Raw genomic sequence first — 13435 nt, forward strand, 5'->3', positions numbered from 1 at the left:
TTCTGCTTTCGTTATAACTGATTTTCTTGAGACTAAAACTCATGGGGGAATTTTAGACAATAAGGTGAGAGTGAGACTCAGTTTGGCAATATGAGCGAAGGATAACACTATTGTAACTGGACTGGACTGGTGTGATTCACAAGTTTCTAAAGAAAAAGTTGTTTCTTTATTCTCGTTCTTTGTCTAACTAGATTTATAAAGAAATATCTTTCCTGAATAGGAATGAGGCAGAACTTGTGGAAAGCATTTCTAAACATATACATGAAATACTGATTCCAAAGTTGCCATCTTCAATGAAGAATCTTATAGGGATTGATTCAAGAGTGGAACAAGTGATTTGTCAAATAGGCCTTAAATTCTGCTTTCGTTATAACTGATTTTCTTGAGACTAAAACTCATGGGGGAATTTTAGACAATAAGGTGAGAGTGAGACTCAGTTTGGCAATATGAGCGAAGGATAACACTATTGTAACTGGACTGGACTGGTGTGATTCACAAGTTTCTAAAGAAAAAGTTGTTTCTTTATTCTCGTTCTTTGTCTAACTAGATTTATAAAGAAATATCTTTCCTGAATAGGAATGAGGCAGAACTTGTGGAAAGCATTTCTAAACATATACATGAAATACTGATTCCAAAGTTGCCATCTTCAATGAAGAATCTTATAGGGATTGATTCAAGAGTGGAACAAGTGATTTGTCAAATAGGCCTTGGATTGAATGATGTTCGCTATATAGGCATATGGGGAATGGGCGGCATAGGTAAGACAACCATTGCTAGAGCAGTCTTTGAAACTATTCGAAGTAGATATGAAGTTGCTTGCTTTCTTGCTGAGTAAGGGAGCGATGTGAGAAAAAAGATATTCCTGACATACAAAAACAACTTCTTGATCAAATGGGTATTAGTTCAACTGCTCTTTATAGCGAGTATGATGGGAGAGCAATACTTCAAAACTCGTTACGTCTCAAAAAAGTTCTTCTTGTTCTTGACGATGTAAATCATGAAAAGCAATTAGAGAATTTAGCTGGAGAGCAAGATTGGTTTGGTTCTGGCAGCAGAATAATAATTACAACCAGAGACCAACATTTGCTACAGGAACAAGGGGTGCATGAAACTTATGAGGTTGAAGGATTAGTGGAAATTGAAGCCTTTAATCTCTTTTGTTCAAAAGCTTTTAAACTGCCAGAACCTACAGAAGGATTTTTGGATTTGACCAAAGAAGTTGTCAATTATAGTGGCGGTCTTCCATTGGCACTTAAAGTGTTGGGGTCCTATCTTTATTGCAGATCCATTGAAGTTTGGCATAGTGCTATTGGAAAAATAAAGAATTCTTCCCATTCCGATATTATTGATGTATTGAAAATAAGCTATGATGGTTTAGATTCTATGGAAAAGAACATTTTTCTAGATATTTCATGTTTCTTCAAAGGAAGATCAAGAGATTATGCAACAAAGATATTAAAATTATGTGGTCATCATGCGGAAATTGGTATTGATATTTTGATTAATAGATCATTGGTCACAATAGAGCAGGATAAGTACGGGGAGGATACTCTGAAAATGCATGATCTGATTGAAGAAATGGGCAAACTTATTGTAAATCAAGAATCTCCAGATGATGCTAGTAAGCGAAGCAGGTTGTGGTGTGAAGACGATATCGATCTTGTACTTAGACAAAACAAGGTAGGTGCCGACTCTTTTTCACAATTATAAAATGTATAGAATTAATATACTACCTAAGTAACTAAGGACACAATTTATTTAGTTGTTTTCAATCAGCATAGACTTCTCAACGGTTTCTTTGATGTAGGAAACTAAAGCAACACGTAGCATTGTTCTATACGACAAGCGGGATGAACTGTATTGGAATGATTTAGCTTTCTCAAACATATGTCAGCTAAAGCTCCTCATTTTAGACGGCGTGAAATCTCCCATTCTCTGCAATATTCCCTGTACATTAAGAGTTTTGCACTGGAACGGTTGTCCAATGGAAACTCTACCCTTTACAGATGAACACTATGAACTTGTTGAAATTGATCTGTACCTCAGCAAAATTGTACACGTGTGGCATGGAAAAAAGGTAAACCTTTTCATCAAGAAGCACTATCAAGTTTTATTACATTAACAGTTACAGCAAAGATAGTAATGCTCTGATATTTCTTTTGTTCAGTTTCTAGAAAAGTTGAAGTACTTAAATCTGTCAAACAGCCACAACCTGAAGCAAACGCCTGATCTTTCCGGGGCTCCCAATCTTGAAACACTTGATCTTTCATGCTGTTCAGAGCTGAATGACATTCACCAATCTCTCATACACCACAAAAACCTTCTTGAATTGAATTTAATCAAGTGTGGAAGTCTTCAAACACTTGGAGATAAATTGGAGATGAGTTCACTCAAGGAACTAGATCTATACGAGTGCAATAGTTTGAGAAAACTGCCAAAATTTGGGGAATGCATGAAACGGTTATCCATTCTTACTTTGAGTTGTACAGGCATAACAGAGCTACCCACAACGGTTGGGAATTTGGTTGGCCTATCTGAGTTGGACTTACAAGGATGCAAAAGGCTTACTTGCCTTCCAGACACCATATCTGGATTAAAGTCCCTCACGGCTTTGGATGTTTCTGACTGCCCAAATCTTCTCCTTCAATCTTTGGATTCTCTTTCTACTCTAACCTCATTGCTTTTATCGTGGAACAAATGTGTGGAGGTTCCAATAAGCATCCATGAATTTCCCATGCTTAGGCATCTGGACCTAAATGATTGCCGTAATCTGGAGAGCTTCCATCAAGTCTGAGAGAATTGCAGGCATCGCGTTGTAAATCACTGGATGCATCCGATGTCAATGATGTTATATCAAAGGCGTGCTGTGCCTTCGCCGCATCAGCTAGCCAAGATGGTGATGACGTCATGCAAATGTTGGTTGCAGGGGAGGAAATACCATCATGGTTTGTCCATAGGGAAGAAGGTAACGGAATAACAGCCACATTTCCACATACTGAAACCATTGCACTTGCTATCTGTTTCCGATTGAGATCAACATCAAGGCGCATCAGAGGAGAGCCTTCGGTTATCTGCAATGGCGAAGAATTCATCACCGAGACTTTACTTGCAATGCCGCTGATTGGATATTCTCCGCATTTTTTCCTTCTATGCTTGAGAAGTGACTATTTTGTTGACCAATCTTGCCAAGATTATCTCTTCCAAATGTTATTTCCTAACGATTATTATGGAGATATCACAGTAGAGAGTTCAGGAGCCCGCTGGGTATGTACGCAAGACATTCAAGATTTGATGAAAGCTGGAACTGAAACAGCAACATGAACATCATCTCACCTTCTCCTCCTGTTATTTATTTTGTAAAAGGTTAGCACCTAAGATAAAATGCACTCATGATAAACGTAATTTCTTCCCTAAAATAAAATTATATAATTTTCCATTTGAGGAGGTGGCCAAGCTTATCTAATAAAAGAAAGAATGTCGCATATTTTTGTGGTTCATGGATCTTTTGTTGAGATTACAGATTCTCTTTACTTGCTCTATCAAGATATGCATACTTTTATAAATTATAACAAAACATGTATCTGTCCACTGATTCAAGCGAACATCTTCCTTTGGAAATTCAGATGGATTGTCTCAAATATAAGTACCATGCATCATATTTCTTTGGATTTGATTGTGGCAACAAGCAAACATGAATTTCTTCACAAATCGCTGCTGGTCCCCTGAATCTGCAATAGTTTTTGCATACAGAACATAGAACTTTATGTCGGGTTGTGCCCCCGACTTGCACCAACATCAGGTGGGGATTAGAGGCGGAGCTAAATAAAATATTAGAGTGAGCTAAAAATATTTATACAATAAACTAAGATTAAAATAAAATTTAAGGGAGGGTTAAACTGAAATTTACATATAATTACATGTAAAAAATTAAAATTAGGGGGCGATGCCCCCTTTCCTACCACCCGGCGCCGCCCCTGGTGAGGATACTCCGATTTCCCTTCAACAAAAAAAAAAGAGGATGAATTTGAGTATATAATGTCTTTTTTATTTGTTTTGCGAAAAACTTTTTGTACTTCTTTGACTTACTTTGCTGATAATGCTGCTTTTTCGTTCTAGAATTGTTAGTTTAATTTTGTTAGATGTTAGTTAGTCGCATTTTCAATTTTGAAAAAGGTTAGAGTAAACTACTAAAATAGTACGCGAAAGTTTGTAGCACTGATAAAATGAACCTCAAAAATGCTAACGACAAATAAACCTTTGAAAAATTTAAAAACACAATAAAAAAATGTGTATAAAGTTATTACGCTTTTTTCAATTCAAAGTTATAATATAAATACAGATTGAGGAGGTGTATAAAACTATGAATCATTATCTAGGGATTAAAAATCATACTTGGCTGCCATGAAGAAAAACTCCTGGAAAGCGTTGTTGAACACATACATAACAAGTGGTCAACTATACTCTTCCATTGGCAATTGAGGTATTAGGTTCCGACCTATGTGGAAGAAATGATGATTTCTGGCATGATTCTATTAATGAAATAAAAAGTGATCTGCATATCAAAATTTTCATGGCATTGAAAATAAGTTGTGGCTATTTAGTGCCAGTAGAGAAGAACATTTTTCTTGACATTGCCTTTCTTTTCAAAGGAGAGAACTGATACGCACATTAAAAATGTGAGTCTTGGGTCTGGAATCAATCAATTTATCTATCTATTTTCATTACATAAAAATTGATGCCCCTAAAATCTTTATACATTAAAATTAACCAATTAAATTTTAAATTAAAAAAATTAAAACCATAACTCCCACAATTAATTAGTTTATTATATATTATTCAATAAAAATATAAAGTATTAATTAAATACAATAAACATCTACATTAAAAATGTTATAAAAAAATTCTCTTATTACTTTTACTATTTATACTTTTTTTTTATTATTTTGTAATACTTTATGTATAATTATATTTTAAGATCTTTATAATTATACTTATTTTAAATATATTATTTAAATTAAAGAATCAATTTTAATCATTTTTTTAATACTATTTTAAGTTTGTATCACTTGAAACATTGTATGACAGAATGAGTTAAAAAAAAATATTAACAGATACTTTTACACAACACGTACACACAATACATATTCTAAACATTTTTGAAAAACTGATGTCAAAGGAAAACCACAAAAAATATAAAAAAAAATTAAAATTTTTGTGCTACAACATAAAATATTATTAATATGTAATTTTATTTTATACTATTTAAATTATTCTTATTAAAAAAAAAAATACAAAAAATGAAATTTTTGTGCTACAACATAAAAAATATTATAGAGTCAAATTATAAAAAAATTTAATCAAATTCTATCAAATTATAAATTACTAACTCAATAATTATTATAGATTCAAAATTAAATTAAAAATTTTAGATTAAAGTGCTACAATAACTTTTATGCTATTTTATAAAGAAGCAAAAAATTATTGGATACAACTACCTTAAATCTAATTACACTCTAAGATAGCAATGACACTCAAGTATCATCTCAATTGAAAAATTTATACAACTTCACACTTATATTTAAAATCAAAGTAAATGATTTTAACTATGCTCTCAATAATACACTATTACCAATACATTTGTCCCAACAAAAAAAAAAAAAAAAAACTGAAACTCAACTCCTATTACAATAAATAAAGCATGTTAACATTGTCCTAATTTTTTTTTAAAAAAATAAATGGAACAAAACCACTAATTGAATGAAATTAGAATCATAAAAACAAATACCAAATTTTTTTAACCCTCACAAACAGAACTCAAAAATTTTAAACAACCAAATAAACAGAACAAAATCACTAATTGAATGAAATGAATGAAATAAATTCATACAAAAAATCTTAACAAAAAATAAGTAGAACAAAAAAAACTATTGAATGATTTCAACGAAACAGATTCATATAACAAAACATAAAGGGATTAAAAAAATGAGCTAAATGAAATAAATTCATACCTAAGGCTGAAGTTCCATTGGAATTCTGAAAGTGTAGCGATGAAGGGGGAGAGGGGGAGACGGAGCATCACGGAAATGACGACAATGCTGACTCTCTGAGACCTATGCCATCGCTACCTGCTCAGGACGAAGCAGTGAAAACGACAATACTAAACGGCGACAAAATGACGTAGTGCACGATGATAGCAAAGAGAACAACAACACTCTGTTGCTGAGGACAAACGGCAAGAAGAGAGATATTGAGAATTAGTAATTACAATAATATGCAAAAACCCCGTTAAGTTTTAGCTGGCTATCATAGGGCCTTGGTCCAATAAAGATTTCCATTTTTTTTTAAGAGCAGTAGGTTAAAGATAACCTCCTTTGAAGTTCCCTGTGTGGATCCAGGCTTCTGCGCTGGCTTTGCTAGCTTGCTTGACTGGCTGTAAGACGCTCAATCAATCGGGCGCTATCCCATAGCTCCCTTCTTGCTTGATCTACACATTCACGCCCTTTAGAGTTAAGGAATGATGGTTAAAAGTTCTTGCTTTTGAGTTCCCACTCTTACTATTTAGATAATAATTCCTTATTGAATTGAAGCGGATAAAGCTCAAATTTGTCTCATTTGAATAGAAAGTCGCTTTTTTCTCCTCCGCCTTTGAACGCCGGTTTGGGGAAGTTAACCTTCAATTTAATAGAACGGTGAAAGAGTAAGCGCTAAGGCTTTGAATGCCTTAGCTAAATTAACCTGTACCTAAAAGGAAAGATCTCCGCATAGGGCGAGGGTCAAGCTCAACTACTGGGCCGGGGGAAGAGTCTGCAACAAAATCAATTGAATAGCTCGAAATACAGAAATGGAAGTCCGGTAAGCGTATTGATTCAAGCAAGGGAATTGATTTAGGTAGGGCTAGTTAAGGCGCCGCCTTCTTCATAGAAGTCGCCGGGTGGTATGAACTCCAGAGCCCTATTCTGGTTACAGAGTGCGAGTATCCGACAAGTAGGTTAGCAAACAGGTGAATCAATAGGCTTTGCTCCTGCCTTCGCTTCCAGTAGAGAAAGAGTACTGTCCTTCAATCGATTTTTACACAAGCTAGGATGTCTGGTAGGTAGTTCTTTCATGGCGAATCCCTGTATTGAACTCATACCCGTCGGTAGTCTTTCTTCCCGCTTAAAATAGACCCGATTCCAGTGTATCGTCGAAAAGGAACTTCGCTGCTGGTTTGGAACCCTTAGCAGACTCCGGTGATATTGAATCAGCCAGAAGGTTAACTCCTCACCTTTGAAATGGAGCTTGAGCTGCTAATAAATCCCTCTGTTCTTATTTCACAGAATCCAGGAACTTCCATAAATAAGGTAAGAAGTTTGTAGGAAGCTATCCGAAGATAGGACATTCTTTCATCTAAGGCAACCAAAGCCTTTAGCTACTCAACTACTTGAGCTCATTTGATACCAGACAAGCGCTCATTGGCTATCAGGGCCAGAACCACTCAGATCAGAAATGGGCTTCCTAACTCCTTTTATAGGAGTGCGTATGAGAGAATCATGTTCCAGAGAACTATGAGGAAGCATAACCCAGTAAGAAGAAGAGCTAGCTGCAGAGAAGATCCCAACAACGGCTATTTGAACACCGCTTACAGTACCAGCGGTTGCTGATTCAATTGGCTTAGATTCAATAGCTGCCGAGTCGATAACCGGATTCTTCAATACGGATACAAAAGCTCACTCATTCCGGAATGGCCGAGTAGATTCATGAGAGGCAAGAGCAGGAACCACTGCTTGACTGGAAAGACGAAAGGCGGAAAAAGGAAAAAGGCTCCTTAACCCACTCACTCTGAAACCCAGAGAAAGAAAATGAGCCAAGCCCGTAGGGTGTAAATGGATAAGACCAATAGAGAATCAAAAGGCAAGATTGAGAAATAGAAGGCCAGGCTTGTCGCTTAGAGAAAGGGGGGGCTCACTCTGAAAGAGGACATCGACTACCAGGTCTCTAAGGAAAGAGGACCTTCTCCCCGCTTTCTATTCCTTCCCTTATTCTACTTCCTTGGTAGTGCTAACTAATCAAAAATCTCCTTAATCCTTTCCCTAGGTACTGCTCCACGGTACCTGATGTCAGTAAAAGAAGTGCTTCGGGTCTATCTGCTCCAGAGAAAAGAGATGTATGGTATGCCTCACCACTTTCAGATTAAAGCAATGATGAAATAAAACAAAACACACACAAACATGGAAATACCCTATCAGAAGGGTTCTCGGTAAGACCATACAGAAGTAGCCAAACTATAGTTCCATGGGTTGATCAGTCATTAGGGAAACCTTCCTCTGCCTTGAGGAATGGGACCGAAATTGCATCATAGAAGAAAGAGTAGTAGCCGAACCAACTGACATAGCTAGATCATCATCAAAAGAGGAGGCTTCTGTTCGCTCAACCATTGCAGAACCACCGGGGAAGGAAGGTTCCTAGGATGCGCACAGTTGCTATGTATGTGAATGCTGAGCCACATTCGACCTCCTCTGTCATTCCGGTTTCCTGGGATCAAGTTCATGCCTCCCTAAGCAATCCATTTAGGGAATTTGCACTAGCTAACTGGAATGTTGAGTCTCAAGGAAAGGCGCAACGGATCTGTACACTACAGACGACCAAGTGTGTGTTTGGATTACAGTTATAGAATTGATTTTGCAAACTTGATTTTGATGAAAAGTAAGTTTGTATTAACGTGATTTATGTTTGGCAATTTTTATATTAAAATGGATTATAATAAAATAAATGTTGTTTGGATTTTGCTACTCAAAATCACTTTTAGAGAAAAAATTACTAAAAGAGACATCAATTTAAATAATTTTTTTATATTATCCTATCATTTTACTTTAGATATTTGAATAGATCTTAGTAATTCATTTTATAATAAAAATATTTATCATATAAATAAACATTATTATTTTATAATAATAAAATAATATCTATCTTTTGAGGAAAAAAATACAATAAAAAATAAAATTATAAAAGAGAGTATGTACTATACATTCTATAATGTCAAACAAAAAGAAAATGTTCTATAATCTTTTTAGTATTTTATTACTCTTTAATTTATATCATTTTGGAATATACATTTTTATTATTTATGACTCTTTTGTTACTTATATTTAGTATATAATAAAAAATAAAATAAAATACAATAAAAACAAAAAAAAAAGAAAAAAATTTCATATCAAACATAGTATATAATAATTACAACCAACAACATGTATCATATGAACAAAAAAATTACAATAAGAAGTAAATAAAATTGATATGAATAAAATAAAATAAAAAAATAAAAAATTTTATACACAACATAAATATAGTACAATAAAGGATAGAAAAAAAGGAATTTATATAAACAAAAAATAATAAAAATTAATAAAAATAAGAATTTATATCAACAATAGTTGTCATATGAATAAAAAAGTACGATAAAAATATAATAGAGCACTAAAAAAATAACATCAAAATACTAAAAAAATAATATAAAAAATATTTATCGTATAATAAAAAAATACAATAAAAAATATAAAAATCAAAATATGAAAGAGAGTACTAAAAATAATAAAAAACAATTAAATTTTTTATCTTGGCAGTGATTGAAACAGATCTAAAAAATTTTGATAGAAAAAAAAATTCAAAACAAAGAACATACACAACAAATGAACGAAAAACTACTGTGAAAGTTATGGTTACTTACATCTTTTTTATAGAAGAGAATAGAGGGTAGGATTGGTAGAAACAGAATAAATTTTCCACTTAATTCCTCCAACGACAATCAACTTTCTCAACGTGAACGCAGAAGCAAGAAATTTTAGCTTCACGTAAACGTACGTTCAGAGCTGAAAGTGGGTTTAGAATTCTAACAAATTGCCAAACATAAAAGTGGGACGTTCAAAACACTCAAACGGGCTTCTCTCTTCTCCAAAGTGAACCCCAAACACACCCAAGTCATTTGGAAGGCAACATGGATGTCCCAGACACCGGTCTTTTATCGTTGTGGTAGTTACCCATGGGTCATTTTGCTGGGACTGTTGGATAGTATCAGCTACGCACCCGCGAGGGCTTGTTAAAGAAGGCGGCAAGGGGTCCCTCATCCCCATGACACATGGCCTAATGAAAGAAAGAGGTTATTTGTTTGGCGCCTAAAAATTCTTTATGCTGGTGTAACCCTGTAACCTTTACCTACCTAGCCCTTGTTTTTGTTCTAGACTCGCTCGGATATGAATGTGCAACAGAGCGAGCAGGGAGAAAAAATCTGAAGTTTGATCCAGTGCAGAGTAACCTGTTTCCCTTCAGACAAAGGCGCCGGAAGAGATTGAGAATGGTAGCCATGAAAAAGAGAAGAGTAAAAGTGGGTTCTGTGAAATGGAAAAAAAAAAAAGTAGAGTATGCTAATCACTGAGTGAAGGTAAAAAATCTAGAGTTGCTCAAATGAATTTTAAAAATATTTGTGATAAAAATAAAAAATTAATAATTATTATTAAACCTCAATGAGTTATATTTATAAATTATTTGTTGTGCTCATCATAAAAATTCAAAACACTTTAGCTTACTAAAGACAAACCCTAATTAATAATACCTTTACCGTTCACTTTTTCTCCATAATTATATCCTTGTCCGTTTGAGTTACACTTTCAATACCCACTCTGATTACTTTATGAAATTCTTCAAAAATTATAATTCTTTTTTCTATATTACGAATTGAAGTATCTTGTTGTAGTAATTTCAGTACTAATTTCTGAAAAAGATCATTTTCTTTTCTAACTTGCGTCATTTAGAATTTCTGGATATATAATGTTATCCATGCATCTTCTGCTTACTTTCCTCTCAATTCACACGCACTAAACCATGATATTTATTTGCTATCTGTTACGATGGGTAACCGGAGATTAATGGGTTGGATCAATTTGGCTGGTCCAATCGTCTGAAAGAAGAAGCCTTCAAGTGAGTTTGTAATCCAAGGCCTCCGTCCGACTTGTGTGTGAGAAAATGGGGTGGTACCTACAAAGACACTCCGATGCCAAAGTCAACAAGGGAGTAAAACAGGTCTAGAGAATATTGGACTTCTTAGATACCTGAGTGTATTTATAGGGGTAAACCCATAACCACCGTTGGAGTAGTTCCGCCATTTAAGGTGGATAATCGTCCCTTTATCAAGTTGAGATACGGCTCCTGGAAGTAGGTAGAGAGATTTTAGGAGCAGTTACTGATCTGCTAGCTAATCTTCGTTCCGACTTCTTCAGAGCAAGTCGTGGTAAGAACCGACTTCGTAGGAAAAAGGTCGTGTAGAGTGAGGCTCAATCCTTTGGATTGGGTCTTTCGTTTAGACTTGGGCCTTAGCGATGGTCAGGTATGAACACTATCTAATCTTTGTTAACATAACAATTATTACTAAACACAACAATGCTAAAAAGTAAAAACAGCATTGCATAGTAAATAGTCATTTTCAAAAACTGTAAATACCCCTCTCTTTTTCTTCTTTCTTCCTCCTCTTTCTTCTTTGTCTTCCATAACTATCACCATTTCCCCTGCAAAATTCACCTCTCTCCTCTCCAACTAGGCAACTACCACCATTACTGCCGCCATCACCATTACCACTACCGCCTCCACTACTCTCGGACCGGTTCCAAAGCGCCAATTTCTTCCCGGCGCAAACCCAATCAGTTGTTTTGAACACCACATACTCAAATCCTTCATTCCCGGCTTGCTTACCCAGAGTGAAGTTCTGCGGCACCAGCAGAATCTGTCCTTCCCATATCACGTGGATGTTTAGTTGGCCTATCTGAATTGGACTTAAGAGGTTGCGAAAAGCTTGCTTGCCTTCCTGACAGTACTCATGAATTAGAGTCCCTCAGAATTCTGTGTGCTTCTTCGTGCTCAAGTCTTTGTGATTTGCCACATTCTGTGTCAGTTATACCTTTCTTAAGCATCCTTGACTTACGAGATTGTTGTCTAACTGAGGAGTCGTTCCCTTGCGATTCCGGACAGTTTCCATCGCTGACGGATTTGGATTTATCAGGCAACCATTTTGTTAATTTGCCAATAAGTATCCATGAACTTCCCAAGCTTAAATGTCTTAGCCTAAATGGTTGCAAAAGGCTTCAAAGTATGCCCGAGCTTCCTTCAAGTATAAGAGAACTGAAAGCATGGTGTTGTGATTCTCTGGACACACGCAGTTTCAATAATTTATCAAAGGCATGTTCTGTTTTTGCATCAACTAGCCAAGGCCCTGGTGAGGTCTTGCAAATGGTGATTCCAGGGACGAATATTCCATCATGGTTTGTTCATCTACAAGAAAGTAACTGCTTATTAGTCCCCTTCCTACATCATTGCCATGCAAGTGAAAGGCTAGGAATTGCTTTATGTTTCCTAGTGCGGCCTTCCAAACGCTGGTTTTCCCTCTCACTCCGTTTGGCCATTGGCAATGGTGATAGAGTCATAACCAGCAGCATTCCTATTTGGTATCATCAAGGTTATCACCTGTGTATGTTTTGTATGACCAATGATTGTTTAAGTGATCAAGAAACTCGGAAAGCCATTCATTTTTAGCTGTTATTTGAAGATATCAATGTTGAATATCCACCAAAAATATTGAGCTCTGCTGCATGTTGGGTGCATACTGATGAAATTGAGCATTTGAACAGAGGGGAAACTGAGAGGCCCAAGAAGAAAAGATAAAAGATGCTAGAACAAGCATTCATTGAGGAAATGGGTGTGTTGAGTTTAGGAAACAATAATTATATTTTTTGTGATGATAAATATATATTTGGTTGGGTTGAAAACTTAAAAAGTTTGTTTGATGTGAGTGTCGATTGTGCAATGTGCAGGCTCATATGATAGTTGAAATTGACAAAATGTACTAAACTATTTTGGACTAATTGAACACTGAATGGAGCCATAAGTTTGCTGTCTTTTTTGATCCAATAAAAACATACATGGAGACTCATTGATGATATACACAGTGGCGGAGCTTAAGTCAGACAAAAGAGGGCTATGGCCCCAAACTTTTTATAAAATAATTAGTAGTAATTTTTTAAAAAATAAAAAATAGTTCAACTGACTTAAATATTTTAATTTTATTATAATTTAAAGTATCCAAATTCAATTTCTATCTCATACTTTTGTTACATAATAATTTTTGGTGAGTGGGTCACAACATATCAAAATTTTAAAATAAAAAATAAAAAAATCATTACCCACGTGTGTATAACTTATTACCCCTGCTTATTTCAATTTTGATTTTCCTCTTTTTTTGGGCAACACGTCAATTCAACTTTGATTTATTAGATTATTTTTTGGATTTGATTTGATTTTAAAAAAAAAAGATAAAAATAAAAAAAATCATCTAATAATAAAATAAAATCAAATCAAAAAATTATCTAACCAAAAAAAATTATTTAACAAAAAAGATAAGAATAAAAAAAGATGA

At 34.8% G+C, this 13435-nt stretch overlaps 1 protein-coding gene, 1 long non-coding RNA gene and 1 pseudogene across 3 annotated transcripts; 1 reads left to right on the forward strand and 2 right to left on the reverse strand.

Annotated features, from left to right (window-relative positions):
* Nucleotides 1-3497, forward strand: part of LOC107635068 — an 8192-nt pseudogene extending 4695 nt beyond the window's left edge.
* Nucleotides 3207-8706, reverse strand: LOC110271291. 2 transcript variants are annotated; one of them, XR_002361856.1, is made up of 3 exons: nucleotides 6009-8706; nucleotides 3648-3997; nucleotides 3207-3342 (listed from the first exon to the last, which is right to left on the reverse strand). It is a non-coding gene; the product is annotated as an uncharacterized LOC110271291 (long non-coding RNA). The 2 variants fall into 2 exon arrangements; XR_002361857.1 differs by lacking the exon at nucleotides 6009-8706 and adding an exon at nucleotides 4393-4743.
* Nucleotides 9681-12655, reverse strand: LOC107635066. The gene is made up of 5 exons (XM_016338430.2): nucleotides 11924-12655; nucleotides 11470-11830; nucleotides 11082-11178; nucleotides 10189-10296; nucleotides 9681-10116 (listed from the first exon to the last, which is right to left on the reverse strand). The coding sequence occupies exons 1-5, from the start codon at nucleotides 11999-12001 to the stop codon at nucleotides 9858-9860; spliced, it is 903 nt and encodes a 300-aa protein (XP_016193916.1). The 5' UTR covers nucleotides 12002-12655; the 3' UTR covers nucleotides 9681-9857.

Source organism: Arachis ipaensis, chromosome B04 (assembly GCF_000816755.2).
Source record: "Arachis ipaensis cultivar K30076 chromosome B04, Araip1.1, whole genome shotgun sequence".
NCBI classification, from domain to species: Eukaryota; Viridiplantae; Streptophyta; class Magnoliopsida; order Fabales; family Fabaceae; genus Arachis; species Arachis ipaensis.

Bases quoted from the DNA above. Each gene is read 5' to 3' on its own strand.
- LOC107635066 (XM_016338430.2), bottom strand. From the start codon at position 12,001: ATGGAAACTGTCCGGAATCGCAAGGGAACGACTCCTCAGTTAGACAAC. The intron at 11,831-11,923 runs GTATAACTGACA...GAGTACTGTCAG, and splicing joins GTCAAGGATGCTTAAGAAAG to GAAGGCAAGCAAGCTTTTCG. The intron at 10,117-10,188 runs GTAAAGGTTACA...TTCTTTCATTAG, and splicing joins CAAAAACAAGGGCTAGGTAG to GCCATGTGTCATGGGGATGA.